Source organism: Mus pahari, chromosome 17 (genome assembly GCF_900095145.1).
Source record: "Mus pahari chromosome 17, PAHARI_EIJ_v1.1, whole genome shotgun sequence".
NCBI lineage: Eukaryota > Metazoa > Chordata > Mammalia > Rodentia > Muridae > Mus > Mus pahari.
The window spans coordinates 57,949,235-57,966,337 of NC_034606.1; the positions used below are offsets into that span (position 1 = coordinate 57,949,235).

The window sequence follows — 17,103 nt, forward strand, 5'->3', positions numbered from 1 at the left end:
TTCCAATAGATGTTTTAGGACAATAAGACACAACTGCACCACAAAGGCAGCTGATTAGGCTGGGGACTGGAGAGATTGCTCAATGGTTAAGAGTGCTAGCTGTTTATCCAGAGGATAATTGGTTTGAATCAAACCACCCGCATGGAGGCTCACACCATCCCTGACTCCAGTGCCAACAGATGTGATACCCTGAGCGTTGCAGGCACCAGGCATGCACACAGTGCACAAACACTTGTACACACAGAACAGTAAATAAACCTTTAAAGCTAGGGCCAGGCTAACTCTTATCCCGCTGCTGCACACCTCACTGTTAGCACATACCCAGAACCGTGATCATGTTCAGAGCTCATGATTTGGAATACCACTTTCCTGTATTTCAAGTACCTATTTTTTTTTAATTGATGAAAGAAGAAAGAACAGACATAAATGCCTTCTCAGGATCTGCTACGAGAAAAGCCTCTCCACACGCAACCTTGTACTTTTACCTTTTCTGTTTCTAACGTAACCTCCAAGTGCAGAAAACATCTGTAATACTCTAGATTGAGATAAAACAGCTTACTTTCATGCTGTATACAGGAGTACACTCAAAGTTAAAAAAGGAGTACTAAATGGTTGTTTCTGGTGTTCTGAACCCCACGGGGCCCCACGGGCCTGCTCTACCTGGTTTTCTTGTGACAGTTCTTTTTGCTAGCGGCTTCCTTCTCACTCTTGTCCTTCTCTACTCGGTCTTTCTTCTCTTTCTTCGACTGGGTAGGGGGCACGAACTGCTGCGTGACCTGCTGTGCGACCAGCTGGGAGACAGGGCGCGGCTTCCTGTGCACAGGACGAGAAGGGGTTTACTACAGCTTAAAGGTGGATGTCTTTATGAAATAAAAGCAGGCTTGAGAATATGTTTGTGATATTTTCAACTTTAGATTTCTCATATATGAAATATAAATTTTTATTTCCATTCAATAAAATAGAACAAACTATCATAACAGTTAAAATTTATTATATGTAAGTATACTGTAGCTGTCCTCAGACACCCAAGAAGAGGGCATTAGATCTCATTACAGATGGTTGTGAGTCACCATGTGGTTGCTGGGATTTGAACTCAGGACCTTCGGAAGAACAGCCAGTGCTCTTAAGCACTGAGCCATCTCGCCAGCCCCAACAATTAAAATTTAAGTCCGGGCTGGTGAGATGGCTCAGTGGGTAAGAGCACCCGACTGCTCTTCCGAAGGTCCGGAGTCCAAATCCCAGCAACCACATGGTGGCTCATAACCATCCGTAACAAGATCTGATGTCCTCTTCTGAAGTGTCTGAAGACAGCTACAGTGTACTTACACATAATAAATAAATAAATAAATCTTTAAAAAAATAAATAAAATAAAATAAAATAAAATAAAATAAAATTTAAGTCCAAGATATATGCTCAGGCCATTAGAATGCAACTGTACATAAAGGAACATGTAACACTGTTGACAATTTATATCCAAGAAAATAAGGCATACATAATACAAACATGAATTGTAAAAATTTAACAAACGTTTACAATTAAATAGTTTCTGTGTATCAGCGTTGTAGCTGAAGTATATGGCCTCACACACGAAAGCATAAGCTAAGGTACAACACAGGCCCCAAGAAGTCATTTTAACCTATCCTTCCTCCTGAGAGAAAGCTAAATATCTGCAGTGTCATTCACTTGGTTCCCTCTTTAAAATCTTTAATTCATTCACTGATTATTTGTTTACTGCCAAAACTCATCACCAAATCCTTGAGACTCTTTCTGTCTCTGGTTACAATCTTAAGATGTATTTTTGATGCTGGAGTACCCTCCATTCTGTGACATTTCCAATGGCTACATTTCAGGGTGCCTTCTTGGCTTTGCCTTTAGATGCTGGCATGAGCAAGCATCCTATCAGTCAGATCAAGGACCCTCCAGCTTCACAGAGCTTGACTCAGAAGAATAAAGAGAGAAAGAAAAGTAAAGAAGCAGGAGGACAAAGAATGGAAAAATATGGGAAATTCTGTACACACACACACACACACACACACACACATGGGATGGAGATATATAACAATTAGCTTTATTGCTTAGAAAATCCTATCCTGAAAAACAAAACAACCCTTAGAGTATTGATCGAGGTCACACAACCCCAGAACAAAACTCAATGTACGTGTTTTCCTTCCTCCGGAGACCCTAGCCCACAGTGTGTATACATACATGTGGGCACAGTATAGTATGTAGAATGGAGAACAAAAACAGGAACACATATTGGGTGATGAGGAAGGGCTGAGCACAGGGAATGAGCATTTGAGTCACGAAAGAAAATGTGAAGCCAACTGTTCCCTGTTTCAACCCTGTCATGGTTTCTGTCTTTTATCTTTTTTTTTTTTTTTTTTTGGAAGTAGAGGATAAGTACATATTATCAAATCATATTATCAAAAATCATGTATGGATGGAGCATTTTAAAAATCTTTTATACGTTCTTATAAAAGAACAAAAAACAGTAGGATACTACCCAAAAATGAGAAAACTGCATAATATTGTATAATCAAACATAAAACATTTGAAGGCTAGCAGGATATAAAGAGGCAGAGTTGTAAAAACAGAACTGAGAGAAATCAGGGTTAAATGTCCAGGCTAACTGGAGAAGCCTACACTGTGAGTTAAGTGCTTTTTGTGCACCTGAGTTTGGCCCCACAGCACTTAGGTCAAAAGCTAGGCATGCCTCCTGACACACCTGTGACCCAGTATTGGCACAAGGAAGCTAAGGATGACAGCTAAGTCTTGTTGGACACCAGCGCAGCAAGTTCCAGGTTCAGTGAGAGATCCTAGTTCAAGGCAGTAAGAAGGCTGGAAGTAAGGGAACAGGGACACTAGAGGACACCAGACATCCTCCTGTGACCCCCATGGACAGCTAGCTGAGTGTGCCTTCACACACACACATCCACATGCATACACAACACATGCAAAATCAGCCACACCTATGGAAGTGGTCTGGAGGTGTATTTTGTGGTCAGCTCTGCTAAGGAGGGAACACAGGGCTGTGGCAAATCCATATGTTATCCAGCAATGTCAGAATCCCCAGAAGGGTTTTGTCTTGTCAATTCCTGCCGCCACAGTTCTCATTTAGTGACTTCTGAGTGGAGAAGTTTTCTGGCTAGTTTTCAAGTAATGCTAATTTGTCTGACTCAGGGAAGTTACAGAAGCAGAAATGACTCAAAACACAACTGCATCACAAAAACACACCGGAGCATGAGTGGCAGCTCACAAAGCCAGGAACCTGGTGTAGTCCCTGAGCAGAGGAGGCCTCGCCCGGCCTTTGTAGGATGCCTCCAGAGGAGCTGTCAAAGGGTGCATCTCCTAGGCTTGTAGCTGTCGCAGAGCTGTCCATGGTGGTGTGTCTCCTTTCCTGTCTCAGCCTGCAATAGCTGGAGCTGTCCACCACGGCCATCTCTCTCCAACCTCCCAAGCAGCTCACCAGTGTGCCTCAGCCAAAGCCACCACAGCCAGGAAGGACTTCCCATCCCAACCAATGGAACCAATGGAGAGAAGAGGAGGTGGAAAAAAGCCAATTCCTGAGCAGGTCTGCAGAGATGGCTCAGCAGTTGAGAGCACTGACTGACTGCTCTACTGAAGGTCCTGAGTTCAACTCCCAGGAACCACATGGTGGCTCACAACCACCTGTAATGGAATCTGATGCCCTCTTCTGGTGTGTCTGAAGACAGCCACAGTGTACTCATTATAAATCTTAAAAAAAAAAAAAAAAAAAAAATCAGGACTTGAAGTCTCACCAATCATCAATCTGGAAATCTCTGACTTGAAAAGCTCTATCCCCTTAGAAATTCTATATAAGCCCTGGTCTTTTCTCAATTCCCTGGACTGTCCAATAAATCTCTTTTATGGGATTTGCTGCCTTGGAATAAGCCGAGAAGCAATGAGAAGATGGAAGGAAGCAAAGAAGTGGAGCAAGCTGAGGTTCCTGGGCTCCTCAGCACAGCTGGGCGAGCCTCCCCTGGGAGCTGTAATACCTCTGCTGATGAGGCTTCCTTCCAGAGATGTGTGATTGCTGAGTTCCTGTGTCTCAGGATGCCCTTCCCTTGGGACACCTTCTCCCTCAGCTGTATGGTTCCTGGGTTTCTGACTCCCAGGATACCCTTCCATCCAAGCAGGAACATGCAGAGCACACTGCACAGCCTGCAGGCAGTTGCACAGGTTGGAGTGTCCTTTCAAGGTGCCTCAGTTGCTCTACAACTCTTGCAGGCAGCTCCACTGGTTTCTCTTCTTTCCCGGGAGCTAGTGTGGCCTCAGGGTCTTCTTTACAGCTCTGTTCCACTGATCTCTAGACTCTCAGCTTTTATTGCTTACTCTAGCAGGGAGGGCCCAGCAAACCTAGCAATTTCAAGCCTTCCAGAAGCTCATTTGAGTCCTTTAAGGAGCTTCCCTGCAGGATAGGATGTTTCCATCTCAGAGGAAACTGTTAGACAGCAAGAGCTCTTTTTGAAAAGAAGCTTCAAGAAATGTAAGACTTTTAGTGAATACTGTCATCACTGCAGTGGGAAGCCCAAGCCACTGCAGAGAACACACGGTAAGGAATAAGAGTTAGCTGGGAGTAACAGTCACTCAAGAAACTCAAGCAAGTTTAACAAGACTATGGTGATCAGTTAGAAGCAGAAAGATTCTATAAGACAAGAAAGTTGTTTGGAAGCTTTTTGAATAGACCAGGGGGAAAAAGGCATTCTTTTAAAAATTGTCATAAAAAAATAAACAGAAAGAGAAAAAAATAATCAAAAATCCCCAAAATAAAGAAACAGCAATGGACTCCCTCAGCTGTCTGGAGTGTAAAAGCAAGGGTGAGGTTAACTGTTTAGCTACGCCCCCATCGCCTCTAACCAAGACATAAATAAAAAGCCTTGATTTGCATGCAGCTAACATTCTCTGTGTAGATATTACAATCTGAATGCTCAGGTCCCTTCAGATTTCTACACTGAGACAAAATCCCAAATATGACTAGAATCAGGAAGTAGCGTGATTAGGCCCTAAAAGCAGAGCCCCTGAGAAGAATGAGTACCCTGACAAAGGCACCAGAGAACAGTTACGTCTCTTCCACAACCACACGAAGTCACAACACACAAACAAAGGAACTTTTCTCATCAGATACTCCCAACGAACATCACCTTGACATGTGATTTCCAACCTTTAAAAGGTGAGAGAAAGACATTTGTTGTAAGTACCCACCCCACGGTACTTCTATGGTCTCTTGTTAGAGCAACAAAAATAGACTAAAAAGGAAAACCAAAGACAAAAAAAAAAAAAATACAAATAAATAAACCCAGACGTTTTTTTTCCTCGAGACAGGGTTTCTCTGTGTAGCCCTGGCTGTCCTGGAACTCACTCTGTAGACCAGGCTGTCCTCGAACTCAGAAATCCGCCTGCCTCTGCCTCCCGAGTGCTGGGATTAAAGGCGTGCGCCACCACCACCCGACTAAACCCAAACTTTTAAGTACTGATAATTCACAAAATCTAAGCACCAAACTGAGTGTTAAGAAAGACTATAATGTTAATTTTATGTCTCCTTAACTATCTATGCTAGAAACACCTAGAAACACCATCAGAAAGGCAGCCTGAGTGTTAGCTGTAGCTACAACACTACTACTGCATATACCCTGGACACCAAGAATGAATGTGGAGGAATGAATAATAAGTGAGTTTTATTTTCTTACTGACATCTAACAATGTATATGTGGTGAGTGTAACATGTAAATAGCCAGATACAATGCACATCATCTTCTGACGGACATCTTTAAGGAACTGGGCTTGGCCTCTGAGCTTCTTGGCCAGGATCAGCCACTTGCTACACATGGGTAAAGACACTATATGTGAGTTAGAGTAATAAGTACTTCTTTTTTTTTTTTTTCTTTTAAGTTATACCAAAATATGGAAAGAGAAGACGGAAAGATATGGCATGGTTGCGAATATATTTAATCAGGTTAATGCTAGTAAAAAGTCATTTAAAACTAAGTAAGTCCTCTAAAATAGAAAGTGTAGCTAAGAAATTGTCATTGCAGGAAATTTTAAATTGCTGGGTCTCTTCATTAAATTATAGTTTTGCATGTTCATATACTGTGCTGTCATTCCTTTTACCTCAAACTTTAATGCAAATGAATATATAAAAATATTACTTACAAAATTATAAAAATTTAAAGTGGAAATCCTGGAGCTGGGGAGACAGTTCAGCAAATTAAGAGCACTGACTGCTCTGGCAGAGGACCTGGGCTCAGTTCCCAGCACACACATGGCAGCTCAAAACTATCTTTAATTCCAGGTTCCAGTGTCCTCTTCTTGTCTCTTCAGGTACTGTAACACACACACACACACACACACACACTGCATACATGCCCACAGGAAAAGCAAATACACATAAAATAAAAATAATTATTTAAAAAGTGGAAATCCGGGCTGGTGAGATGGCTCAGTGGGTAAGAGCACCCGACTGTTCTTCCAAAGGTGCAGAGTTCAAATCCCAGCAACCACATGGTGGCTCACAACCATCCTTAACAAGATCTGACTCCCTCTTCTGGAGTGTCTGAAGACAGCTACAGTGTACTTACATATAATAAATAAATCTTAAAAAAATAAAAAAATAAAGTGGAAATCCTGAAGTTTCTAGCCATTAGCAAATTGAAGTGCCTTCTTTTTGTTAATATAATGTATACCCTTTGGCTGGAGAAATGGCTCACCAGTTAAGAGCAGTGACTACTCTTCCAGAGGTCCTGAGTTCAATTCTCAGCAACCAACATGGTGGCTCACAACCATCTGTAGTGGGATCGGATGCCCTCTTCTGGTGTGTCTGAAGACAGCTACAGTGTACTCACAATGTATAGCACTGATGATCACTATAAGTAGTACTGCCTTCAGAGAAAGGAACCTAAAAGAGCAGTTACCTCTAGCTTTGCCACATTTCTCTCGGTCACCCCCATGCAGGTTGTCACCAAGCGAGCGCCATCAGCTCCTTGGCACTGCTTCGCTACACCACACTCCCACTTTCAGGCAAGAAAGCAATCCTAAGCTTCCAACTCACAAACCTTACAATACAGTTGTTACTCTTTTTTATCCTTTGAAGTCTTACTCATTCTTAACAGTTACTCTCTCCCTACAATTACTCCTTGTGGAGGCAGGGGATGGCAGGCAGGCTAACCACTGTAAAAGTAAACATCCATTAATAAGGTATATTTTACATCATAACTCCATAAAGCTGAATCAAATCCTTTATTTTAAATTAATTATCAATTCAGAATATTCCTAAAGTACTATACTATCAATGGCAAGAATAAAATAGTTGAAAATACTATAGTTAGTCCACAAGGCAAAACCAACAGAACTAATTGAATCTGCCAGAGGAGAAAAAGAATACATCAGGCTATAAACAAGTGATACTATATCTATACTAGGGTCCAACAGGATGGGGTGTAAGTGAAACAATGAACTCTAGTGTCTCCCTGGATACTAAGGGATACAAACCTCCAGTCACGTAAGGAAAAGGAATGGTGGCATCTAGGGAAGACAACAGTGGCCTTTTCTAGTAAGAGAACCAATAGACTTGATATGGGGTATGCTAAATACTATGGCTACAGTGTAGAAGCTCTCCCACTGGCTCATCATGTATTTGAACAGTCCTTCTCCAGCTGGGAGTGTTGTTTTGGGAGACTATGGGATCTTTAAAAAAAAAGTGGACTGGATCACTGGGGAAGGCCTTTCACGTGACATCCATTTCTGTTTCTGACAGTAGTTTTGCTCCTTGATCTGCCAGATGCAAAAACAAACTATAGGCATGCTCTCAGGCCACAGGCCAAGCTGTGGTGGTGCTTTCCTTATGGTGATGCACTGCACTATGAAGCCCTGGGCCTCTATTCTATTTAGTTGCTCTGTCAGCTACTTCATAAGTGGCATGAAAAGCAAACAAATACACTGAGTTTGCGGGTTTGCAAGTGAAGCTGGCCATGGGGCAAGCAGAACCGTAGAACTGGCGCTCTGGTAAGCAATCATAACTATCACCTCTGTACTTTGTGTCCTTTATTGTATTCCTTGCCTTTAAAAATGTTATTCCTTAAAGAGACTTACAGCTTTTCAAGGTGCTAAGAAAAAGTGACAGTTGACTGCTTGGCCCTAATCAAGAAATGGATATGGGCTGGTGAGATGGCTCAGTGGGTAAGAGCACCCGACTGCTCTTCCAAAGGTCCTGAGTTCAAATCCCAGCAACCACATGGTGGCTCATAACNACAGATGGTTGTGAGCCACCATGTGGTTGCTGGGAATTGAACTCAGGACCTCTGGAAGAGCAGTCAGTGCTCTTAACTGCTGAGCCATCTCTCCAGCCCGATTATAATCTCATTATTATATTAGTTACAGGCAGAATTCACCAGTGGTTTCCCTCTTAGCCATTGTTTCAGGAAATGGTGCAAGATACAAATCACTTTGTGGCTCAGCTACCTAGAGTCAAGGGCTTTCTTAAGACTGGGGAAGAAAGAGATGGATGATCTGCATGGTGTTTGGAAAGCACTCCCTTCAGAAATTCAAAGTCAGCATCAGCTACATAGCTATTTTCAAGCTAGCTGGAGCTACATGAATCTTTGCCTCAAAATAAAACAAAAAGCAAAAAACCTACACACACCAAAGACCCTAAAACAGAACCGGTAGGATAGTGTGCATATGGAATTCCAGCACTGTGGAGGCACAAGAATTGAGAGTTTGAGCCCTGTCTCATAAACAGATGAACAAACAGAAGGTGAAAAGCAGTATCATAACTCAGAAAATAATAGAAGAAAATGTAGAGGGTCTTGTTTCCAATTCTGACAACCAGAGTTGTATGCCAAGGATCCAGATGGTAAAAGGAGAGAACCAACTCTCATAGGTTGTCCTCTGACCTCCACATGCACATTGTGGCACACATGTTCACAGTCATATACAAAATAACTGTTAAAAAGGAAAGACATTGTAGAATAGTGTTGTAATGTGAGGACAGCACCATAAGATACACAACTCAGAAAACACAGAAATGACTTAGCAAATATTTACATAAAACCGTAAAACTTCTCAGGAGTTGAGAATAGCAGGAGACAGAAGAAGGGTAGATACTAGTAATGTTACACACCAGGATGAATAGCCATAGTGTATAACAACCTTTCTCAGGGTGCAGCAATTCCCAGATCCAGAAGCTCAAATAGTCGATTGATTGAAGAGGAAGTCATGCTCAGCATGGAGGAGAAGAATACAAAACCAAACAACTGTGGTAGTACTTTACAAAACATTAAAACTAGAAAATTGGACAACAGCAAGAGAACTTCTTCCCTGTTGCTGGGGCAGCATTAAGAATGCATAGCCGGGGACTGGTGAGATGGCTCAGTGGGTAAGAGCACCCGACTGCTCTTCCAAAGGTCCTGAGTTCAAATCCCAGCAACCACATGGTGGCTCATAACCATCTGTAACAAGATCTGACACCCTCTACTGGAGTGTCTGAAGACAGCTACAGTGTAATTACATGCTACAGTGTAATTACATACAATAAATAAATAAAGCTTTAAAAAAAAAAAAAGAAATGGATATAATCCCACATTAGGCTCAGGGAACACTGCAGAAGAGGGAGCACAAGAATGCAGAGCCGCAGGGCAGGGAGAAGGGCTGAGACATACGACTGTCTAGGTATGATACGATCACTGCGACCGTGATCCCATAGCAGCTGCGGGTGCATACACTAGGCCTGTATGAGAATGGGCCTCTTAACAGTCAGTCATGGAGGGGAGGGGCACATGAGGCCAAGGCATCGCCGCTGAACTATTGGTTATCAACGGCTCCTGTAGGTGGGAGTCACTTCTTTCAGTTGTTTACCACCGCAGTGCCTACCAGGCTCCAAAGGACAGTGCCAAACCCAGAAGGCCTTGGTTAAACCCACTGTGTCACAAAGCAAAGAAAAGCAAAGGAATGTGGGAAACGGATTTGCAGCAAGAAGCAGAGGTGAAACATGCTAAGAGGGACCTAAGAGAGGGACCAAGGTGAGAGGATCCAGAATGTATTAATATGCATAAAGCTGTCATAGAGTAAAATTACTTTTTAAATGTTTCTGAGTAATTATATCTTTCTTCTTTTATCATAGGCTTTTCTATATTCTGTAATATTCCACTGTTTTTATTCTTATTCTAATGATAAGGATTACATTTCATCTGAAGACTATAACTGTACAATTCTAAGATTATTTAATCTTATTCAACTATGAAAGATTGTAGAAGAACACATTTATTAACTGAAATAAAATTCTCTACTGCTCTTTAGAGACTGAATAGGCTTTAAAATTCCTTCAATGACAGCAGTGGGGATACAATTTATCACAGGCCTTTATAATGTAGAGAGGTACCACTCCACCATACATGCGCTATCTGTCCACAGGGATCAGAACAAAGTGTGATCTCTCTTCCATTTGACAAGAGCAATCTGCTGAATGAGAGAGAAGGGCCTTTTTTCCCCAAGAGCACAAATCTACTTTTATTTATTTACTCTCCATTAGTTTAAGTCCGGAATGGATGCAGCATCACACGGATTCTGTGTCCAATGGCCTTCGCAGCAAGGTTGCTTCGGAATTTGGCACGAATCGGGCCACTGTTTCCGTGGCCCGAGTTACTTTTCCCCACATCACTCTGGTTTTGTTTGGTTTGCCTCCAGGAGTCGCTGTATTGTTTTTTGCTTTATACACATACGCACATCTCTTGCCTAAGTAGAACTCCGTTTCATCTCAGGCATAAACATTTCAATTTTAAGAAGAGCCATGTGCTCCCTTTGGTTCCATAGACCTCGCTTGTAACCAGCAAAAGTGGCCTTGAACCAGAGCCTTCCAGACATACTTGCTTTTATAAGAAGTTCTGTTCCCAGCAGACCCCAGAAATCTATTCCTGAAGTCCAGCAGCACAAACTCCCTCACCTCCACCGAGAGTAGGGTCTTTTAATGGTGGACACAAGTTAACTCAGAAAGTAAAGGACATCATGATGAGATAAACTTCCCTTCTCAGCTACTGTGTGCTGGCTGGTTTTGTGTCAACTTGACACAGCTGGAGTTACCACTGAGAAAGGAGCTTCAGTTGAGAAAATGCCTCCAGGAGATCCAGCTACAAGGCATTTTCTCAATTAGTGATCAAGGGGGGAGGTCCCCTTGTGGGTGGTGCCATCTCTGGGCTGGTAGTCTTGGTTGTATAAGAGAGCAGGCTGAGCAAGCCAGTAAGGAACATCCCTCCATGGCCTCTGCATCAGCTCCTGCTCCCTGGCCTGCTTGAGTTCCAGTCCTGACTTCCTCTGGTGATGAACAGCAATGTGGAAGTGTAAGCTGAATAAACAAACCCTTTCCTCCCCAACTGCTTCTTGGTCATGATGTTTGTGCAGGAATAGAAACCCTGACTAAGACAGTTACAAGACAAATAATTAATTAGTGCACTTATTCAAACATGAAATGTCACACACAAAATTAACATTTTCAAGAATAAATACATAAACCGGGCATGGTGGCACATGCCTTTAATCCCAGCACTCGGGAGGCAGAGCCAGGCGGATTTCTGAGTTTGAGGCCAGCCTGGTCTACAAAGTGAGTTCCAGGACAGCCAGGGCTACACAGAGAAACCCTGTCTCGAAAAAAGAAAAAAAAAAAAAAAGAATAAATACATAAGAAAGTAAACAATCAAAACAAGTATGGAAGCACATGCTTATGACCCAGCACACACTGTGCTGGGCTGAGTGAGCTACATAGTAAATCCGACCCCAATCTCCTCTGCACAGGAGAAAACTACTAGTATGCTACTAAAGAAACCTAACAACAGAGGGTCCCTAATGGCAGACTGTTGTACCCACAGGCTAGGCTCACCCAACCCACATCAGAGGAGCTTCTTCCAGCAGGAGATGGAAAGAAACAGACCCACAGCTGGACAGTGCAGGTAAGAGCCTTCGCAGCACCCAGCCCTAAAAGGAATGTCTTTATTAAGCCCTCCTCTCGAAGGCTCAGGGATCTATGAGGAACACGATGGTACTAAGGAAAAAGTGTCTTACAGACACAACAGGACTGACGTACATACGAGCTCACAGAGACTGTGGTGTTACACCCTAAACACACCTACAGAGGTTCAAGCCAGACTGGGTTCCAACACTGAGAAGAGGAAGTTTGACATGGTATCCCACTTTTAACCAAGAAGCTATTTATAACTGTTACTGCTGGCAAAAGAGAAACCAGCTCTTCCCACTGGGGTGTCACTGAGTTCGCCAACCATACCAGATCAGACCCTATGTCCAGGAGTAGTTGGCCAGGGAGTTGGGGGAAACACGACACCTTTTTGTTTCATGTTGGTGGAGGTTTTTTGTTTGTTTGCTTGTTTGTTTGAGAGTAAGAATGAGAGGGAGAGGGAGAGAGGGTGAGGGAGAGGGAGAGGGAGAGTAGTAGGTAAGAAGGTGGGAAGGCTCTAGAAGGAGCTAGGTAAGGGAAAACATGACCAAAGTATATTGTATGAAAATGTTAAATCAACTGTGTACGGATGAGAAAGTACTTAACATACTGTCTTAGGAACACATGCTCCTGATGCTGCCCTAGGTTTCCAGGCAACGGGGTGCATGAAAAGCTTGAGAGCACACATGCAGGCAGTGCTGACACCTGAGTTAGGCACCCGCCTACCCAAGACCTCAGTCTCTCCTTCATCTTTGAACAATGCAGCAATGGTCTACTCAAGTCCTAACTTGACAAAGCCACGGGACTGTTTGTCTTTTCCACCCTACTGTAACCTGGCTTTCCCAACTCCACAACAGGTGTTAGGACAACTGCTGCTTTTATTTGTCACTTCTCTCCGACCCTTCAAAACAGCACCCAGTGAGCCTTGCACCTGATGGCATTCCTGCCAATATACTGCACCCCCATTTTTAAACAGCTCAAATCATCAAATTAAAGAAATGACAAAGTGAGCCTTCTGCCACTTCTGTGATAATCATTTGGATCACTTGCTCTGGGGAGCCTGCTGCTATAGCTAAAGGACTTCAGTAGCTTTATGGAGATGTATACATGGCAAGGAACTAGGTAATCCTGTCAACAGCACTCGGTGTGTGAGAGCCGTCTTTGGAAGGAGGTACCCAGAGGTCAAGCCTGCAGAGGAGTGCAGCCTCACTTAGCATCTTCTTCCCTACTCCACCCTTCCTCCCCAGAGTCTGGCTGAACTGGCTAACCTGGAACTAGCAATCTTCCTGTCTTGGCCTCCAGAGGGATTGGGCTATAGGCATGGACCACCATGACAGGCCTCAGCAAATACTAACTACAACCTGAGAATAATCTAGAGCCTAAAATATCTGTTTAAAACTGAGGCAAACTTATGACTTACCAACACAGATAAAATAAATGTTCTAAGGCAGTTTGTTGCAAAAATATAATTGTGACCCTGTTTACTAAAGCATCGGAACAGAAGTGCAGCCATTTCTAAGTGGGAGAGAGAGACGCAGCAGGAAGAGAAGGCTGAGCAACAGGAACAGCTTGTCAATGCATGCAGATCACTCGCTCTGGGCGCCAGCTGCTGTGTGGACAGGGCAGAAGACACTAACCTGCTCAACAATATTTTAGGCTGTAACTGTTTCTATGGTCCTAAGACAGCAGTTCTCAGCCTGTGCTTCACAACCCCATTGGGTGTGGACCAACCCTTTCATGTGTGTCTCATATCTGATATTTACATTATGACTGATTCATAACAAAATTGTGTAGCAAAATTAGTCATGAAGTACCAATGAAAATAATTTTATACTTGAAGGTCCTCACAGCATGAGAAGCTGTATTAATGGGTCACAGCAGTGAGGTGAAGAACCACTGCTCTAAAATCACTGAGCTTTCGAAATTGTCTTTATTATTTTATAACTATCTTACCACAGTTACTTGTGTGTGTGTGTGTGTGTGTGTGTGTGTGTGTGTGTGTGCGCACGCTATGGAGCCTGTGGAGATCAAAGACGCTGTAGGAGAACGTTCTCTTCCTCTGTCCCGTGGATCCTGGGGGTCAACCTCAGGAATCAGAGCTTAGAAACAAGCACCCTCGCCTGCTGGGCTGCCTCACTGGCCCTAGTCTGTAATATCTAATGCATTTTACTCTTAGAAACTAAAAGCATGGCACGTGTATAATTTTATTATGCAACAGTCTATTTGAAGACAATGAGGTTCACCTGCGGAGATCAGATTCAACCTAAAATTTCTCCATACAAGCTGTGATGCTGAACTGAAGAGAGCCTCATGAAGGTCATGTGGTTTCTAGCATCCATGAGATCCAATTAGGTAGAAAAAAGCAGGAGGAACCCAGGAAAGACTTCTAACATAGTAAATATCCAAGTAGTTGCTGAATAAATTTGAAAGGCAAGAAACACAAATAACATCTCCACACCTCAAAGTCAGAGAAAACTGTTCTTCAAAAGAGGATTTTTCAAGCTAGTCCCTGGGCAGAGTTTCAACAAGCAATGCTGAAAAGCAGGACAGTTAAAGAAGAGGACGCAGGAAGAGCAAAGCTACGGTGTCCAAAGAGACACAGAATTTCCAAAGCACTTTCAAGAAAATCAGAGGGCCGCTGTAGAGACCAGAAGAGGCAGGCTGTGGGAGGCTCCACCTGACAGTGAGGAGTCTGCAGCCAGGAGTTATATTTCACAAATTAATCTATATTAACATTTTTAATTAATAGATTTTTGCATATAATTTTTTCACTACAGTCAAAGTAAGGACCCTGGGGATAGAAGTGAGAACTCTTAGGCTTCTGACACTAGCTACCCTACAGTAGAAATGTTCCTTCTTGGCTGTGTGAGGCTGAACATGCATATGTCCATATGTATACCTAGGTGCTCACAACTTACAATGCTGCCACACAAGATGGACCCACAACATGTCAATAAAGTGTTAAGTCCAGCCATCATAAAGGGAAGTCTGTTTATTTGCATCTACAAATAATTTAAACATGATACCATGTAAATTATTGCATGACAAAATTTATATAGACTATATAACATTTTTACATCATATGGAAAAGCTACTGTTATTTACAAGTGTGTGTTTGAATTCTGTGTATGCCCAGTTCAAGCAAGCTCTGGCTTCTCTTTCTAAAGCCAGTGAAAAACCACCATGACTTTTGTAAAGTTAAGCTACTTCCAGATCAGATGATGAAAAGGAAGTTGTGGTTTTAAGTGACTTTCTTGCTTCCTATCTATATTCTTCTAAACAAAAATTATTTTAGCACAGAGAGCCAAAATATAAATGCTTTGTTTAAACTAACAATGTCTAAATATGAAACAGCAATGAGCCAGCCAGCCAACAGGCATTAAATAACTTGACACCTTTGATTGGACATTAGAATTAGAATACAAATTACATCTGAGACAAATTCACTGTCTTACACAGAGCAACCATCATTATGTACAGATGCAGGGGGACTACATGAGGATAATTTTGCATGTAAGAACTATACACTTCATAGTACATCATCTAATCATATACAGTGTGCTTTCACTAACAATTCAAAATTTAATACAACTAAAAACATAAATGTACAGGTAAAAGGAAAAGCAAACCTGTCAAGAGAAACAAAGAAAACTAATGCCAGCGGTGAGGTGAGAAGGGAAGGGGGTGGCAAAATATGCAGGGAAAACACGCCTCATAGATTCTGTTCTTGCACAGAAATGACTATGTGGAACCCTATGTAATGGTTTCATTTAATGTAGTAAGATTTTAGTTACTAGATAAATAAAGTACTTAGATAAAATTGATTCTCTAGTTGACTAAGTATCTTACATGCTTTACTCTCTTAATGACATAAAAGTTGTTAATCCTAAGGATTCCTTAGGTGACGATGCAACAGCTTATATGAAGCTTTCCTCCTTTAGCCACTTAATTTTAAATTCTGTTTTGACTGAAGAAACCTGTCGTGGTCACTTTCCAAGTCTCAATCAACTCCAGGTCTGCCGAATCCTAACACACATCCTTCCACATAAACAGCACCGTGTGCTTCTGATGACTCCCAACCACCATTTAGAACCTCACACCACAAAGCTCTCTGGGCCAGCTGCCTGCACTTGAGATAGCACTTCCAGAAGGCTGTGTCACCCTAGCTGGTTAGTCTCCTGTCTCCTGTCCTGTTGTCAGTCACCACTTCTCAGTATATCTGCTCAACTCCAGCCCTTCCAGCTGCTTAGAACTTAACTAAGCCTATCACAATCTGAAAGACTAGGTGGGGACAGAGCTCAGGAGATGAGGTGCTTGCCATAAAACTATAAAGAACAAAACTTAAGATTCCCAGGAACCCCCACAAAAAGCCAAGTAGTTGTGGTAAGTGCCTGTAATCCCAGCAGAGGATGGGGACAGAGAACGGGGATGCCCAGGAAAAGCTGGCTGGCCAAACTAGGAGAGCCAGAGTCTTGGTTCAGTGAGGGATCCTGCCCCTCCCCCCAGGAAAGTAGAGAGCAACTGAGGAAGACACTCAACATCAACTTTGGGCCTCCATATATATATATATGCACAAACTTCTAAGCACACCCAGACATGTGCACCTTCAACATGCAAATGCACATGCACACATACAAGTTTCCCATCGTATCAGTGCTTGTTATTTTATGAAGCAGTTCGTGTGTACTATAACTACAAGCTGACAAGGAAGACTAGCAACTCAACAACAGCAGCCTTTAAAGCTGCCTGGAGCATTCTGGGGGCTGGGGAAGGAGGGGAAGGGAAGGCTTCCTAACCCCTCATGACCACAGTGGCTGTGTGCTGGCCTCACCATTAGACAACTGAAGAGGCTGCGTGACCCCACGTGGGAGTCAGAAAGGGGAGGACAGCTTCAGCAAGGTGTTACTCCTAAACAGAGTTACTGAGTGCACGGCCCACCAGAGCCTGGCTTTCTTCTCCATCACACTTCTCTGCTTTCTGGGACTTTGAGTATATTCATCATCGTTAAAATAACAGAACAAGAGCATTTCCTTCACTTAATCTCTACTATATCCCCATGAGCACACTCTCGACTGTGGTTTTGAAGTTCATATTGAATTTTGCTAACAAAGTTGGGTTTTTTTGATTTTTTTTTTTTTTTTTTTTT

At 42.7% G+C, this 17,103-nt stretch overlaps 1 protein-coding gene and 1 pseudogene across 1 annotated transcript in view; both read right to left on the reverse strand.

Annotated features, from left to right (window-relative positions):
- Nucleotides 1-17,103, reverse strand: part of Yaf2 (YY1 associated factor 2) — a 55,342-nt gene that overhangs the window by 1,844 nt on the left and 36,395 nt on the right. The window contains exon 3 of the mRNA XM_021216678.1: nucleotides 661-813. Within this exon, the coding sequence (XP_021072337.1) occupies nucleotides 661-813 (153 nt within the window). The remainder of the gene's footprint in view (nucleotides 1-660; nucleotides 814-17,103) is intronic.
- LOC110335058 lies at nucleotides 10,546-10,876 on the reverse strand (annotated as a pseudogene).